This window comes from Eurypyga helias, unplaced genomic scaffold (assembly GCF_000690775.1).
Source record: "Eurypyga helias isolate BGI_N326 unplaced genomic scaffold, ASM69077v1 scaffold4385, whole genome shotgun sequence".
NCBI lineage: Eukaryota > Metazoa > Chordata > Aves > Eurypygiformes > Eurypygidae > Eurypyga > Eurypyga helias.
In genome coordinates this window covers 1-14,624 of record NW_010253347.1, presented here as the reverse complement: position 1 = coordinate 14,624, position 14,624 = coordinate 1, and the positions used below count along the sequence as shown (strand labels likewise).

Genomic DNA, 14,624 nt, shown 5'->3' with positions numbered 1-14,624 from the left:
TTTTTCTTTGCTGTAAAAGGTATGTTTGTTTTGTTTCATGATGGCTTTGTTTGCTTTTTTATTTGTACTTTCAGGCTCTTAGCACAACCTAATAAACGGTTTAAAATTTTGGAAGAGCAGAAACCAGTGCAGACACTGAACTATCTTGAGCCGTTTCCTCTAATACAGCAACCTGGAGAAGGCTTGGGAGACACTAGTGATCCTTACACTTTTGAAGATGGTGATATAAAGTACAGCTTCACTGGCAATAAAAAATGCAAACTTGGGGCTGAGAAAGATCCTTTGAAAAAGAACAAGGTAACGTGTAATTCCAGAGTCTTTATCGTGAATGCTCGTGTCGGACTTAGAGTAGTGCAGTATTTGCTCTACAGCTCTCAGGAAGACACAAGCCTGCTCCACAGATCAAAACCAGAGAGATTCTGTATTCTTTCCTGCACCAGCTTACAGGAAAAAAATTGACTTCACTGTGATATTTTTAAACTGGTATTTGCTGGCATCCCTCTGATCCTCCTTGTATATGAAAACACTGCTGTTGCGGGGAATACTTTGTTTGTTTACATTCAGCCTGACCAGCAGCAGGTTCCAGATTTAAGCTAAGAAATAAAATATTTTGAGCCTTATATTCACTTGTAGGGATGAAAGAATTTGCTGGGCGCTTTGTTTTCCCCCCCCTTCCCCTTTCCTTCCTTCCTTCAGCTTGACATATAACCTCACTGCAAAGCTCAGATCTCTCCAGCCCACGGTTCTTCTCCTTCCCTTGGGCAAAATGAGTCTAGCCTTCTGCTGAGGGAGTTGTGACAGGGACGCTGTATTGCTTTGCACGTTTCCTTTGAGCTGTTCTGCCATGTGGAAACAGAACGGTTTGATCCCCATTCTTTGGTTATCACCTCCCCTGTATGCGTGATACTTCCCAAGGACCTGACTCGTTATGGAGCTGTTTCATTGTCTGGCTGCTCACTCATTTGTTCTCTTAGGGGTAGCCACCACGCTTCAAATTCTGCAAGATGGGTTTTCTAGGGATGTTGGGGTGGTTAATTGTCTGTACTAGCTATCAAAGACACAAGTAGCACATGGTGTTACTTCACGTTTTTCCTGGCACGTAGAGCAGACAACTGTGTTCTTTTCCCCTCTTAAAATGTTTTTCACTTCTCAAAGCTGAATCAAGAGCCTTGAGTTTGGCCTGACATAGCAAAGCAGTTGTTCCTACGTAGCTTAAATTAATATCCATTAAAAACTCTTGGATCTTTTTGTATAGTCAGAAGATGGGATTGGTACCAAGGAAATCCCCACAACGGGTCATTCTACACCAGTTCCTGAAGGAAAAGATGCCATGTCTATTTTCAGTTCTGCTCCCAAGACTGGTGAGTAAGGGTCTTTAACTTGTTCTGCAAAGCACAACTACTCGAAGCCGTGCAATAGAATCTGAAAGGAAAAATCACAGGCTGAAAATTTTACTGTAACTTGAGAGCTGTAGGCAGCTCCTGAACTTGTTTCTGCTCGTCCTTCTTATAACAGCATAATTTTATATGATTTTTTAGAATACTGACATTGAGCAGTAGCTACCTTGATTCTTTCCTGACTGGGTATCGGTGCTTGCTTAAAGCTGGACTCCAAGGCTGTTTCCAGGCTGCATCATAGAAAAGGAGCCCCAGTGATTCTTACTTGTCCCCGGTTTAGTGTGAGAAGTAAAATTGAAAATTTTTGTGTTTCTTAACCTTGCTCCCATTTTTCATGTGTTTTTCCCTTTCTTTCTGATAGATACTCGGCAGGACAGTGCTGCAGGCCGAGTAGGCTCTGGTAGCCTCACACAGGTGACGGATCTGGCTCCATCGCTTCATGATCTAGATAACATCTTTGATAATTCAGACGAAGATGAGCTTGGTGTAAGTCTTTGTAGGACTGAGTGTTCTGTAGACTTAAACCTTGGCCCAAAATAGGAGGAGGGTGGAATCCTAGTGGGGAGCAATTATCCCTAATAGATAGGAGAGTTTCCAGGTAGGCTTGGATTTTAACTAGCAAAGAGAGGAATCACCAGTGTGTGTAAGTCAGGAATATTAGGAGATCACGTAAGTAACATCAAAGCTTGTGTTGTCTGATGGTTTTTCAGTCGTGAGGGGAAGGCGTATACAACTTGCTGACTCAGTCCTGCGTAGAGCGGCTGGACGAACGCAGCGCTTCCGGGGGAACGGCGGTGTCGGCGCTTTATAAACGCGCTACATCTAGTTTCACATCCTGGGGTTTTGCCAGTACTTTGTGTTTGTTTGAGGGTTATGGAAAAGATCCTGGTTTCATTAACTGGTGGTTTTTCTTTTACCTTGTGTGAGAAGCTGCCCAAAGAAAAATAAATTCAACCTTCCCGAATTTCCGTAATTCTCGGAAACATGTTTCTTCCTTTCCTACAAGCAATTTATTTCAGTGCAAAGAGGAATAGTTGCTGAATATTAGGAAATACAAAAGGAAAAGAAGATTTACATCAATTACTTGGGGAAAAAATCAAGGAAGGCAAAAATATGAATAATTACTATTTTAAGCTTAATCCAACATAGCCATAGTGATACAGAAGGTGATCCTAAACCAATCGATGGTAGGTAATAGGGTTTAAAACTCTAATGTCTGGTCCTTGGCAGTATTTTTCTAGTGCCCCAATTTACTTACCACTTCTACCTGTTCTGTGGTTCCACACAAACTGCACTTCAGATTTTGCAGTTAGTATACAAATCTACTAGAGGACTGTTCTTTCAAAATAAAATACTACCTTTTTCCGTGAAGTTGGCCTGGACAGACGTAATATTCTTCTTGTCTTAAGAGTTGCATGTGTCGAGCTGTTCCTGCAGCAGACTGTGGCATTCTGACTTTCAGTGTTGTATTCTCATTGTTCTCGCAGAGTGGTCCAAACATGGAGCAAATAGAATAGTCACATTAATTTTGAGCTCAGTGCTAGTGATAACATTTTTGATAAAATATGTGTATATAGATCACAGAATCACAGAATGGTTTGGGTTGGAAGGGACCTTAAAGACCATCCAGTTCCAACCCCCCTGCCATGGGCAGGGACACCTTCCACTAGACCAGGTTGCTCAAAGCCACATCCAGCCTGGCCTTGGACACTTCCAGGGATGGGGCATCCACAGCTTCTCTGGGCAACCTGTCCCAGTGCCTCCCCACCCTCTCCAGGAAGAACTTCTTCCTGATATCTAATCTAAACCTCCCCACTTTCAATTCAAACCCGTTACCCCTTGTCCTGTCACTACAGGCTCTTGTAAAAAGTCCCCCCCAGCTTCCTTGTAGCCCCTTCAGGTACTGGAAAGCTGCAGTGAGGTCTCCCCGGAGCGTTCTCTTCTCCAGACTGAACAAGCCCAACTCTCCCAGCCTGTCCCCATGGCAGAGGGGCTCCAGCCCTCAATACATGTGCTTGTATGTATCTTTGGGGGGTGTGTGTGTATACACAAGCAAATACCCCATGGACCTTTTTGTTTTAGTGTTAAAAGAGGAACAAGAAATCCAGACTCCTTGGTGGAAGCAGGTGGGAGAGGAGAAAAGCACACTTCTTTTTTTCTCGTGAAATCTCATTCAGAGAATTTTCAGAATTTTTAATACCTTATGAATTCTAATATTATGTCTGTTTATGTATATGCATTGTGTATATTTTTAATGTGTGTGGTTATTCTGCTTTTAGGCTGTATCACCAGCTCTTCGGTCATCGAAAATGCCCGCGGTAGGGTCTGAGGAACGCCCTGTGGGGAAGGATGGTAGGACAGCAGTACCCTACCCACCAAGTAAGGAGCAGCGACTGGTTACCACTTTGTTGACAGCTGAAATCTCCCTGCAGCTACTGTACTGCCTTTTTGTAGGAGGCTTATAATGTCACTTTTTCAGGACTTAAGACGTAGTGTGCTGCTTTTGTCTGTGATTAACAGATGCCAATATTAAAAGAGGATTTGCAGATTTTAATGAAAACAGTGGATGGTAACATAGACATATATTTTTAACGTGGCTACTGAGATCTGAAATGCTCTTCTTTTGACATGATTGTCTCAGATTGGCAGTGTAGAAGGGATTTGTTACAAATCTCCATTTAGAAGCTCTCCCCTCTACGCTCAGTTCATTATTTAATCTCAGTCACACCATTAAGATGTTCCTCTTTAAACATAAATCTTCCTTCTTTTTAAAGAATTTGAAGAATTTAAAGCTGTGACTTACCAGTTGGCCGTTATGTTGCATCCTGTCTTGGAAGAAATTTGCATTCAGCACATGACAAATTCTGACTAAAATCACCTTCAGGGTTTAATCTGGATCTGGCAGTGCGTGATTAAAATGGAAGAACTGGGTTCCAACTGAGGACACATTGTAAACCTTTCACAGACGGTTGTGGCAGAAGTGGTGCTTCTGCAGGCACTCGCTACACGTACAAGGAAGGCTTTAGGGGTGCAGGAAACAATTGAAATTTAGTAGGCAGAAAATGTATGAATCGGAGGTGAAAACGAGAGGGCTTTTTTTAAGGACTGTGCCAACAGCTATTGGGAATGATAACTTTTACTCTTTGAGATATGTGGGCTTTCTGGCATTATTTATGTAGGTGACATGTCTCTTGAGATGAAAGAGAAATGTGTGTATGTATGTGTGAGAGGAGGTAGGTGAGAATTTTGGTATAATACTAACCAATCGCACAATGAATTACAAATGACTTAGTGGTGAGGAGGAAGAATGTTTGATTTTTGTGGCTGCTATAAGCAGAAATCACATCTCTCTGCAAATCATTCTTTAATGCCTTCTCATTAACTTTAGCTGGTAATGAGAACAAATTGAGGAGAAGAAAAAAAAACAGTCTGAAGGAGATGAGTCAGAGTTTTATGGACCCATAAAAGCTGTTCTGATTTACTCAAATGTAGAAGTCTGAAGTATACAGCGATTGGATTTTGACAGGTTTAGTTGATCCATAGCGTTTTAAAATATGCAAAGCTTTTTCAAGCATGACACACATGAAAATGAATGATGATCGTTAGCCTGTTGCTGTAGGGTTGGGGGATTTTTTGTAATTAAACTTTTTAATGAATCTGCACTGCAGAATTTTGCTAACTGGAGTGAGCTTGAATGTAGGAATACGTGGTATACTACAGGGTGTTACGAAATGAATAGATGTACTCTACTTCTGGTTTGTAGCTGCCCCTTGACACCAGCTGCCAGGGCACAGCAGTGTCTGTAGGGGACTGACATGCCTTGTACATCACAATAACATCCTACCGACTGCATTTCACTTTAACCTTCCTTCCTGTCCCCTTGCTCCAGTTCCTAAAGCGCACTTCTCGTTGCTGAAAAACAGGCAGTAGCTAATCCAGCTGACATCCTGAAGATCATATTTCATCCTAGTGTTGAGTGGAAAATAGTTTTTTCCATTCTACTGAACATGTTTTCAACATTTATTTATCCCGTATCAGGACAAGACTAAGGTCTTTTACATTTTTAATTCAAAGACTGAAAAAGGAGGGGGGGAAGAAAAAGGGTGCGGTGAGTGGCGATAATTCATAGCCCATTGTTTACTTCACTTCTCCGGGTTGTGAAAGGCCTTGGGTTCAGCTTTGACTCTTATTACCACAGAACTACATTCTGAGAGGACTATTTGAGTTGTTTCACTTTGTCTAAAAACTTAAATAGACTGGCTGTCTTATCTCTGGGCACAAAAGAATGAAATTCAGGTTTGGGCTCTGTTAAGGCACAGTGGAGACAGAGCTTGATGTTTCAGCATCCTACAAAAAATGTACTGCTGGTGTATGTATTCATATAATATATATACATTTTAATTCCATCCTTTATTTCTGCCTTTTTCAATGAGTTTTTTAAAGCAGTACTATGTTTCACCAATTTGGATTTCCACAACACAGTGTTTACCAGTCAGAAGTCCATCTGTATTTATTCATGAATTTTTCATAATCTTTAGGCTGCAAAACTTACTAACTGAAGTATGTCCTTGTGTCCTGTCAACTTGGGTTGGATGTGTGTTTGGGAATGGAAGTAGAATTGGGCATTTAGTCTGCCAGAAAAAGTACTTAAGAAGAGATACCTATGGGAATTCACCCTTCTCTAATTAGAGTCTTTTAACAACGAATTCACCAGCATGATGGCTATGTCCAGAGAATGTCTGTGCTAACTCAGGTCAGGGAAAGATAGCATGTATTCTGAATTTTAAGTAAAATAGATATGGAAGCCAGTAGCTGGAAGGAGAAGGAGTGTAGCTGGGAAGAAAATATAAGACTCTGTTCTGATTTTTGTTCTATCACGTTACACTTTTTAAAGCATTTTTGTTGGGTTTTTTGTTTTGCTTGAATAAGAAAAATACATGATGGATGATTACATTGCGTTCATTTACTGAGAAGTAATTTAGAGATTTTCCTGGCTTAACGTCTTGTGATGCAAAATGATAATTTTGTGGCTTCCCCTGACGCTTGTCACTTTTGGATGCCTGGCAGTCTGATTCTTAAGCAAAATTGCGTGTGTTTGTGTTAGCAACAGTAGCCTGCCTTCTCCTCAGCAGTTGTGTCGCCATGGACCAAATGAGACTACAATGACAGTATGTCAGTGGAAAAATGCAGCTAAGTGCTCACTAATTCCAACAGCCTCCCATTGCAGGGCTGGGTATCAGCTCTAAGAAAGGGATGAAGCCACTCTGCATCTCCTTAGTAACAGTTGCTGGGGTGAACTTGGCATTGATGTCAGTTAGTCTCTGCTGTTATGAAATATTTTGTTGGTGCTGGTAAATTGTACATTGAATTTGTGTATCTACCACTTTGTTGTTTCTGCTGAACAACAGTAAGCTTGGAAAGTATCCCTAGGAGTTTTTGGAATTTATCCCTAAAAGTTAAATTTTGTCTAGATTATGTACGGCGTCAGTAAGTCGGTCGAATCTTTGGAAGGTTCTAACTGAGCTAGTACTGAGTTGGCCTCTTCTGTTTTACTGGATTTCCTTGAACATTTATATTTTAATGATTAACAGTGCATTATTTCATCTCATTTAGCTGTGGCAGATCTCCAAAGGATGTTCCCAACACCACCTTCTTTAGAACAACACCCTGCCTTCTCCCCGGTAATGAGTTACAAAGATGGAATAAGTTCAGAGACCGTGACTACCTTGGGAATGATGGAAAGTCCCATGGTCAACATGGTTCCCACACAGCTTGCTGAGTTTAAAATGGAGGTGGAAGATGGATTAGGTAGCCCTAAACCTGAAGAAATTAAGGTAACATGCCGAAGACGTGGCATTTTTATAATCCCATCTATGTATGTTGTGATTTTTATAAGCAAGTCACATGTAGTGTGTGTAGCGGTCTACTTTAACAAATGTGAATGGATCCATATAAAGTACATGTCAGCCTTTAGTTGGAAAAAAAATTCTTCTCTGATAAAAAAGCTTTTTAATTGTTTCCCTGATTTTTAACTGTAGGTATTTTTCTTCTCGTAATTTTATGTTTGTAATGTTTTTGGATGTTCTCAGGAAACAATATTCTATGTGAAATGAGCCCTATGTCTAACAGAAAGAATGTACGTATTTGAAAAAGCATCATGCTTGTGACTAAGTAGCTGTTAAATGATTTATTTCTTCAGATAATTTTTCTGTAGCACCTTTTATGTATAGCCACTCCTTGCTGCCAGTCTCGGGGGATGCAGCTAGGATAAAATCATGCATGTAGAAAGGCTGCCTTTTTCTCTCTGAAATGTTGCCTTTTTTGGTTAGGGTTGAAAAGCTCTGAGAAAGCCCAGGGGTTGAACTTGCTCTGTTTCTTCTTCAGCTGATGTTACTTCACAAGTTTTAAGGCCAGATGGGACCATTCTTATCTGACTTTCTGTATAACACAGGTCAGGTAATGTCACATAGTTCCTCCTATATTGAGTCCTATAGTGTATCTGAGTAAAGAACTATTTTTAAATGGGGACTCTGCTGCTGGGTACTAGTACTCACCTCCCCGACTTTACATATCAAGATGTATCCATTTTTCCATAGCATCACATAAAAGGACTTGACATAAGCACCTAGTGTACATCGATTTGTATTTCATTCTTCCATCTTTAGCACAGGTTAAGAGGTATGTTAAAAAAACCATTCTGCCTGCTTGTGTGTATTCTGCATTACTTAACTTTTGGGGCCGATTGTTGTCACTTTTGTCAGAAGTTGTTACCATATTTCCATGCGTACAGCCTGAGGGGTTTTGTAATTTAAGAATGCACGTTTCCTTGTGGAAATACTCATCGCCTGTTCTGCAGCAAGCTCATTTGTACACAGGTAATAAAAAGGGAGACACACACTACAACTCTTACCTTCCTGGTAGTCCCCAACCCTTGATTTTGTAGCCTGCTTATTCTCCTTCAGGTCCGCCCTGCCCCTAATCTGCCACAGCCTGTTCCTTCTATTTCAGCGGCCATTTCTTTCCTCCTTCTCCCTCACTTTGTGCTCCTGTGAATGCTGGAATTAACTGAAGGCTTATTTTTAGTCATCTGCATTGCTGAGAGCGCTAGCTATACACGGAAAGGTACAGCGCTTGCAGTTGCATGGACAAGAAGTGGCCGTGTATCAATATGAGAACACCCATATACAAATTTATGTTAGTGTAAATGATGTAGCTATGAATTAGCAGTTTTTCCTGCATGGCAGAAGTTGTATACCTTAGGCAGACTGAAGTGGAGCACGGGCCAGCCACAGGTTGGCTTTCCCCATGGGATCATTCATTTTTGTCCGTGGGACAGGAAGTCCCTGTCCCCGGGGCAGTGAGACAGCTCGTTGCATTCTGGGATTATGTCTCCATAAGGATCAAGTGTGTCTGGGCAGACCCAGGAGCTGCCAGCTCACAGGGCTGCAAACTGGAGAGAAGGGGCTGAGCTGGTAGAGAACTTTTACAAACAGCTCTGCTGAGAAGGAGAGACTTTGCAGAGTGTAAGGATCGGCAGCGTGCCCCTCGTGAAGACGGTTAACCCCCTGGCAAGCTAGGCGTTTGTGGCAAGTCTGCAAGGCCTCTTCTTCCATCCACCCTAACTTCATAGCTTGAGGCGTGATGAGGAAAAGCATCTTCCGAGAAGCTTTGCTGAAGTACGGTTGTCCACCCGCCTTGTACAGCTCCTGTAACTGTCAGTTTTACACCGTTATGGAAGTTGGTTTTTTAAGGTTTGTAAGACTGCCTTGCCACAGACCTTGTTGGGTTTTTTCTCCTCTTTGTGCAGTAACCACTTGCTTAAGACTAGGATAATTTGGGCCTGGAAAGGAAAACTGCATTGGAATTTGTTGAGCTGGAAGTTTTTGAGTGGGAACAGATTTTTAGGGTGTCATTGATACTGAAGATATTTTAATCTCCCTCACAACCGTTTTAGGAATATGAAAATACAGGTTTTAATTCTGGCTGATAACATTTCCAACAGCACAGTTTACGTGCTTTTAAGTGTGTCACACCTGCTCATGTACACCCGTGGGGAAACAAGCACCTAGACCCATTGCTAATCATTTTGAGAACATGTAAGTAGCTTTCCTGTGCTGAGTGTTCAGCAGCTGGAGATAGAAATCCACACATTGCTCATCTCTCAATGCTTTACAAGGTGCAAGATCTCATGGGATGCTAAATGCTGAAATTCTGAGAGAGACTACTGTTATTGTTTTAATAATGATTTTTATTTCGCAGTAGTGCCTCAAAAGGACTAGCTCTTTTCTTCTGAGAGAAACTTGGAATAGCTCTAGAAACTCTGGCTGAAGTTCTTGTCATCATTCGCTGCAAACAAACATGACAGTCAATGAAAGTCCAGTTTTATATTTAATACTATGTTTACTCGAGTGCATATATACTTAATACTACATTTAGATTTAATATTTGGCATGTGTAAAATGTCCACTGTTAGCACTTGGATTGTATTAATCCCCAACGTGGGGGTTATTCAGAGAGGCTGATGTAAGGCCCCTAAGGTCTCTTCGCACTATGACTCAGCCTCTCTCTCCATTGTCAGTATAGAAATCTTGCAAAGATCCATCTTTTAAGTGCCTTATTAGGTGCTTAAAGTTAGGTAGTATGAAAATTTCATAGTACTCTGTTCACGTCTCAGACATAGCTTGTCTTAAATGAGTCTAATCTAATGGTGAAATCTACTGGCATTATTGTTGTATAGCACCTCGGTGGAACAAGGAGCCTCAGCTGAGTTTCCTTGAAGGAACTGCTCTTGAATGTCTGGTAGAATGAATAAATATACTTCATTTTGGAAATAAGTGCAGTTGTAGAGCATTTAAACAGTACAATAGGTTTTAATTAAAAATAAAGATCTAACTGTAAAGAGCAACTTCATTGTATTGTTGTAAACAATGCCACTTGGATGTTACAGGATTTTTCGTATGTGCACAAAGTTCCATCATTTCAACCTTTTGTGGGCTCCTCTGTATTTGCTCCACTGAAGATACTGCCAAGTCAGTGCCTCCTACCTCTGAAGATACCAGATGCCTGCATTTTCAGGCCTTCTTGGGCTGTTCCTCCTAAAATTGAACAACTTCCTCTGCCGCCTGCAGCCACTTTCATTAGAGATGGCTACAAGTAAGTACAGTCTTGTAGGATATTAGTTTGTCGTGCCCGTATCTAAAATGGTCTGTTAATTGAAATGTTTGCATAAGTTGGCAGTGCTTTACTATGCACCCGAACCACAAAATATCCTGCAAATATATTTTAAACCTTTTAAATTTGTCACTGTCTTAGTTCAAAACAGTTCTGACAGAAGGAACGTTTGAATTAAAAGCAGCTTTTGGAAATCGGTGTTGTTACAGGATGTGTCTACTACACTCTCAGCGCTTTTAGAAGAACAGGAACATGTGGCACTTGAATTAATTGCAACTTCTGATACAGGAAAATACAGTAATTCGTCATAGAGCAGTGTTAGGGAATAAAATTAATGCACTTAACCTCTCGCATCTCTGTCCTCCCATTTCAGTTCTCTAGCCTACAGTTAGAGGCCATTTGTTTGTTCTTGGGTATTCAGTTTGAGCTTCAGTCTGATGATATCTGGGCCTGATGATACTGGTTTGCCTTCTGAGGGCTCTTAACGCTTTGAGTAGGCCTGTGACAGCTCTCTTCTCCATGTTCTCCCATTAGCTCTTGTGTTTGTGTGATTTAACCGGAATGGGTCACATACGGAGCTGCTCATCAGACAGATGCTGATCAGATATATGCTGTCCTCCCCTTCTGACTACTGAAAGGAAGGATGCCAAGCCTCTCTTGAGCATGAGAGCGCTGTGACCTATAAGCAAAGACTGCTATTAAATTTAAAAGCTTGTATTCCTTAGTCAGTTCTCACAGATTACAAGTCTATGGAAGAAATTCCTTGCTGGAGATTTTGAAACCTATAAAGAATTTGCACCATTAAATTCATAAAACCTCTTAAAAGACATCATAATAGTACAAAGGTCTCCTACTGCACTGCGTTTGTTTCTAGAGGAGGTAGCTTGTATCTTTAAATCAGTCTGCAAATCCTTTAAATCGGTCCTTTGCCAGCTCCAAAGGATCCTTCGGTGTTCTCAAAAGAATTGCAAAAAAGAAATTGTAAACCCTTGATAGTGCCTAGGGAGCAATTTAATTCTCAGTTTTTTTAATAATAGTAACTGATTCAGCAGACCTGAGCTGGTTATTAATTTCAGGTATTTGTTGGGGAAAAAAACCCCTTTCATTTTCAATATAATCCAATTAGAGCAAAGATGATTACTGCGGGCTTCCGACGGAGTGGTGATTGCCAATCAAGGTTTCTAGGTCACCTTTTCTTATTAGTCTGAGGCATTCAGTGTGCTTCAGACTCACAGCTCCTCCAAACCTTGGTTCATTCTTTTCCTTCTCTTGCTTTGAGTTGGACACACATCAGTTCAGGTTAATAAAATGATTCCGAGGAATAAAATCTTCATTATTTTCCTTTTCCCATCACTAACAGTATGTGAGCATTAAAATACTACTCCTTTTAAATAACACACAACATACACAGTAAGAACAGACAGACATTAAAAAAACCTGTTTCTCCTCCTTTATCAAGAGGCTCACTGAGTTCTTACGCTTTTTCCCCGACCTAATACGTAAAGACAAATTTCAGGAAAAGCGAGCAGCTTACTAGCAACTCGCACAGAGGAAAGTTAGGTGGATCTTACTCTTTTGGTTGTCCCCATATTAGCTGTTCCTTGATAAAATGAGTCATTGCAGGGAGAAGATATCTCACAGGAGTGTACAGTCTGTTCTTGGGTCACTTAATTTTGGCAGAAAATGAAAAAAAACAGTAGTAAAACCCAGTCATGACAGGAGATGACCCAAAAACGACTCTTAGCTTTACTGGACTAAGTGTTTGAACGGGGCGTGTCACGCTGTGCTCGCGGCTGCGTAGTCCTAAGTGCGTATTTGCATTTACAGTATCTCACGTACCATTACCAGTTGCCTACCACCAAGAGGCAACGTCCTATGGCAGTGCCACGTGCACAACGTCTGAAGTGATGGTTTCTGAAATAACATAAGCTTTCTATGCCTCCGACATTATTTCCTTCATTCCCACTAATGTGTGTCTCTTTCCAGATAATGGGGTTTGAAACAGCTACAATTCTTTCTCTTCTCCGCAGAGAGCTACAACTATCCTAAAACCTTAACTTCATCATTTTTCTGGAGATTCTTCTTAAGAGCATTTCAGTTTTAGGCCATGGGAATAATTTTTAAGAGAGGGCTGAGTGCCTGAGAGATACCTTTTTGTTACACTGATAGGAAACAAGAGTGTTCGTGATCGGAATTACGATTTTAGTTAGGGAAATGAGTAAATGGTTATGAGCAGAACAGCTGAAGGTGCTCTTTCTTTGCTAGAGTTTCACAGTCCTTTCATTTTCACCATCTCCTGGTATTTAGAGATAAGTTTTGACAACATCAGTCTCGGCAGCCAGTCAGTTTGATGGATTTGACTCTGTTTTTCATGTATTTCTTGTAGCAATGTGCCTAGTGTGGGGAGTTTGGCTGACCAAGACTATCTTCAGATGAACACTCCTCAGATGAATACACCAGTGACGCTAAATAGCGCTGCTCCGGCCAGCAACAGCGGAGCAGGAGTTCTGCCGTCACCAGCAACTCCCCGCTTCTCTGTCCCTACCCCACGCACCCCCAGGACCCCAAGGACTCCTAGAGGCGGGGGCACTGCGAGTGGTCAAGGATCTGTAAAATACGACAGCACAGATCAAGGTTCACCTGCTTCTACCCCGTCTACGACACGGCCGCTTAATTCCGTGGAGCCAGCCACCGTCCAGCCGATCCCAGAAGCCCACAGCCTGTACGTCACCCTGATTCTTTCGGACTCCGTGTTGAACATCTTCAAAGACCGTAACTTCGACAGCTGTTGTATATGCGCCTGTAATATGAACATTAAAGGTGCGGACGTTGGGCTCTACATCCCAGATTCATCCAACGAGGATCAGTACCGTTGCACCTGTGGCTTTAGCGCCATTATGAACCGCAAATTAGGTTACAACTCCGGGCTCTTCATTGAGGATGAGCTGGACATTTTTGGCAAGACCTCAGACATTGGCCAAGCTGCGGAAAGACGACTGATGATATGTCAAAGCAATGTGCTCTCTCAGATGGGAGAGGGAGCTCGAAGGACCCAGGAACCTCCAATGAGCCTCCTCCTCCTCCTCCAGAATCAGCACACACAGCCCTTCACATCGCTGAGCTGCTTGGATTATATGTCCTCCAATAACCGCCAGGCGCTCCCGTGTACGAACTGGAGTTACGACAGGCTGCAGGCAGACAGTAACGACTCCTGGATAGAGTGCTTCAATGCCCTTGAGCAAGGCAGGCAGTATGTGGACAACCCCACCGGCGGGAAGGTGGATGAAGCCCTCGTAAGAAGTGCCACTGTCCATTCTTGGCCTCACAGCAACGGTATGGGTCAGAACAGAGGGGTTTTCCCTCTGAATTTTTTTTGCCTCTGTAGATTCATCTGAAACATGCCAGTCGTGAGCCACTTACTGTTTATGTGGGAACTGATATGCATAAAAATGTTCTAGAAATAAAGCAGATATCTGAAAGCTTTATAACTTACATCTGAAGTACCAGTATTCCAGTTGCCCTTAGGCTGTGTGGTCTAAATTGTGAGATAATCTGTGGAAGTTCACAAATCTGAAGCAGAGATACCAAGCAAATTCAGGTATTGAGGGGAGGGCACAGTTAGGGCCCCTTTTTTTGGAGAAGGGTATAAGCAGAAAAGAACTGCTCTGTATGAAAGTGTCACCAAGGTAAAACAAAGTGATTTTATAATCAGCTATTACGTACGTATAGGCTGAAAATGCTCTGAGTTCTTGTGAACTGAGCTGGACAAGAGTAACAGCGAAAGGTGTGTGAAAAGGGCTATCGTGACAGCTTTATTTCAGTAATGTTTCCTTAAAGTACCACGTTGAATGTCACTAAGCTAATGAGAGTTGTACAAACTTTACGGGCATTGTGAAGAGCAGTGCAGCGGAACATAAACCAACATGTGTTGCCACCTCATAGAATCACAGAATGTTTTGGGTTGGAAGGGACCTTAAAGATCATCTAGTTCCAACCCCCCTGCCATGGGCAGGGACACCTTGCAACCAGGGACACCAGGTTGCTCCAAACCTCATC

The 14,624-nt window shown here is 41.9% G+C and overlaps 1 protein-coding gene across 1 annotated transcript in view; it reads left to right on the top strand.

Moving 5' to 3' along the window:
* LOC104510395 (mediator of RNA polymerase II transcription subunit 13-like) overlaps positions 1-13,901 on the top strand; it is a gene marked incomplete at its 3' end in the record, with an annotated part of 98,138 nt that extends 84,237 nt beyond the window's left edge. Inside the window, exons 11-17 of the mRNA XM_010152630.1 lie at positions 75-297; positions 1,256-1,361; positions 1,759-1,883; positions 3,677-3,776; positions 7,011-7,231; positions 10,345-10,550; positions 12,955-13,901. Coding sequence (XP_010150932.1) covers positions 75-297; positions 1,256-1,361; positions 1,759-1,883; positions 3,677-3,776; positions 7,011-7,231; positions 10,345-10,550; positions 12,955-13,901 — 1,928 coding nt within the window. The remainder of the gene's footprint in view (positions 1-74; positions 298-1,255; positions 1,362-1,758; positions 1,884-3,676; positions 3,777-7,010; positions 7,232-10,344; positions 10,551-12,954) is intronic.
* Between the last annotated feature and the right edge of the window lie 723 nt (positions 13,902-14,624).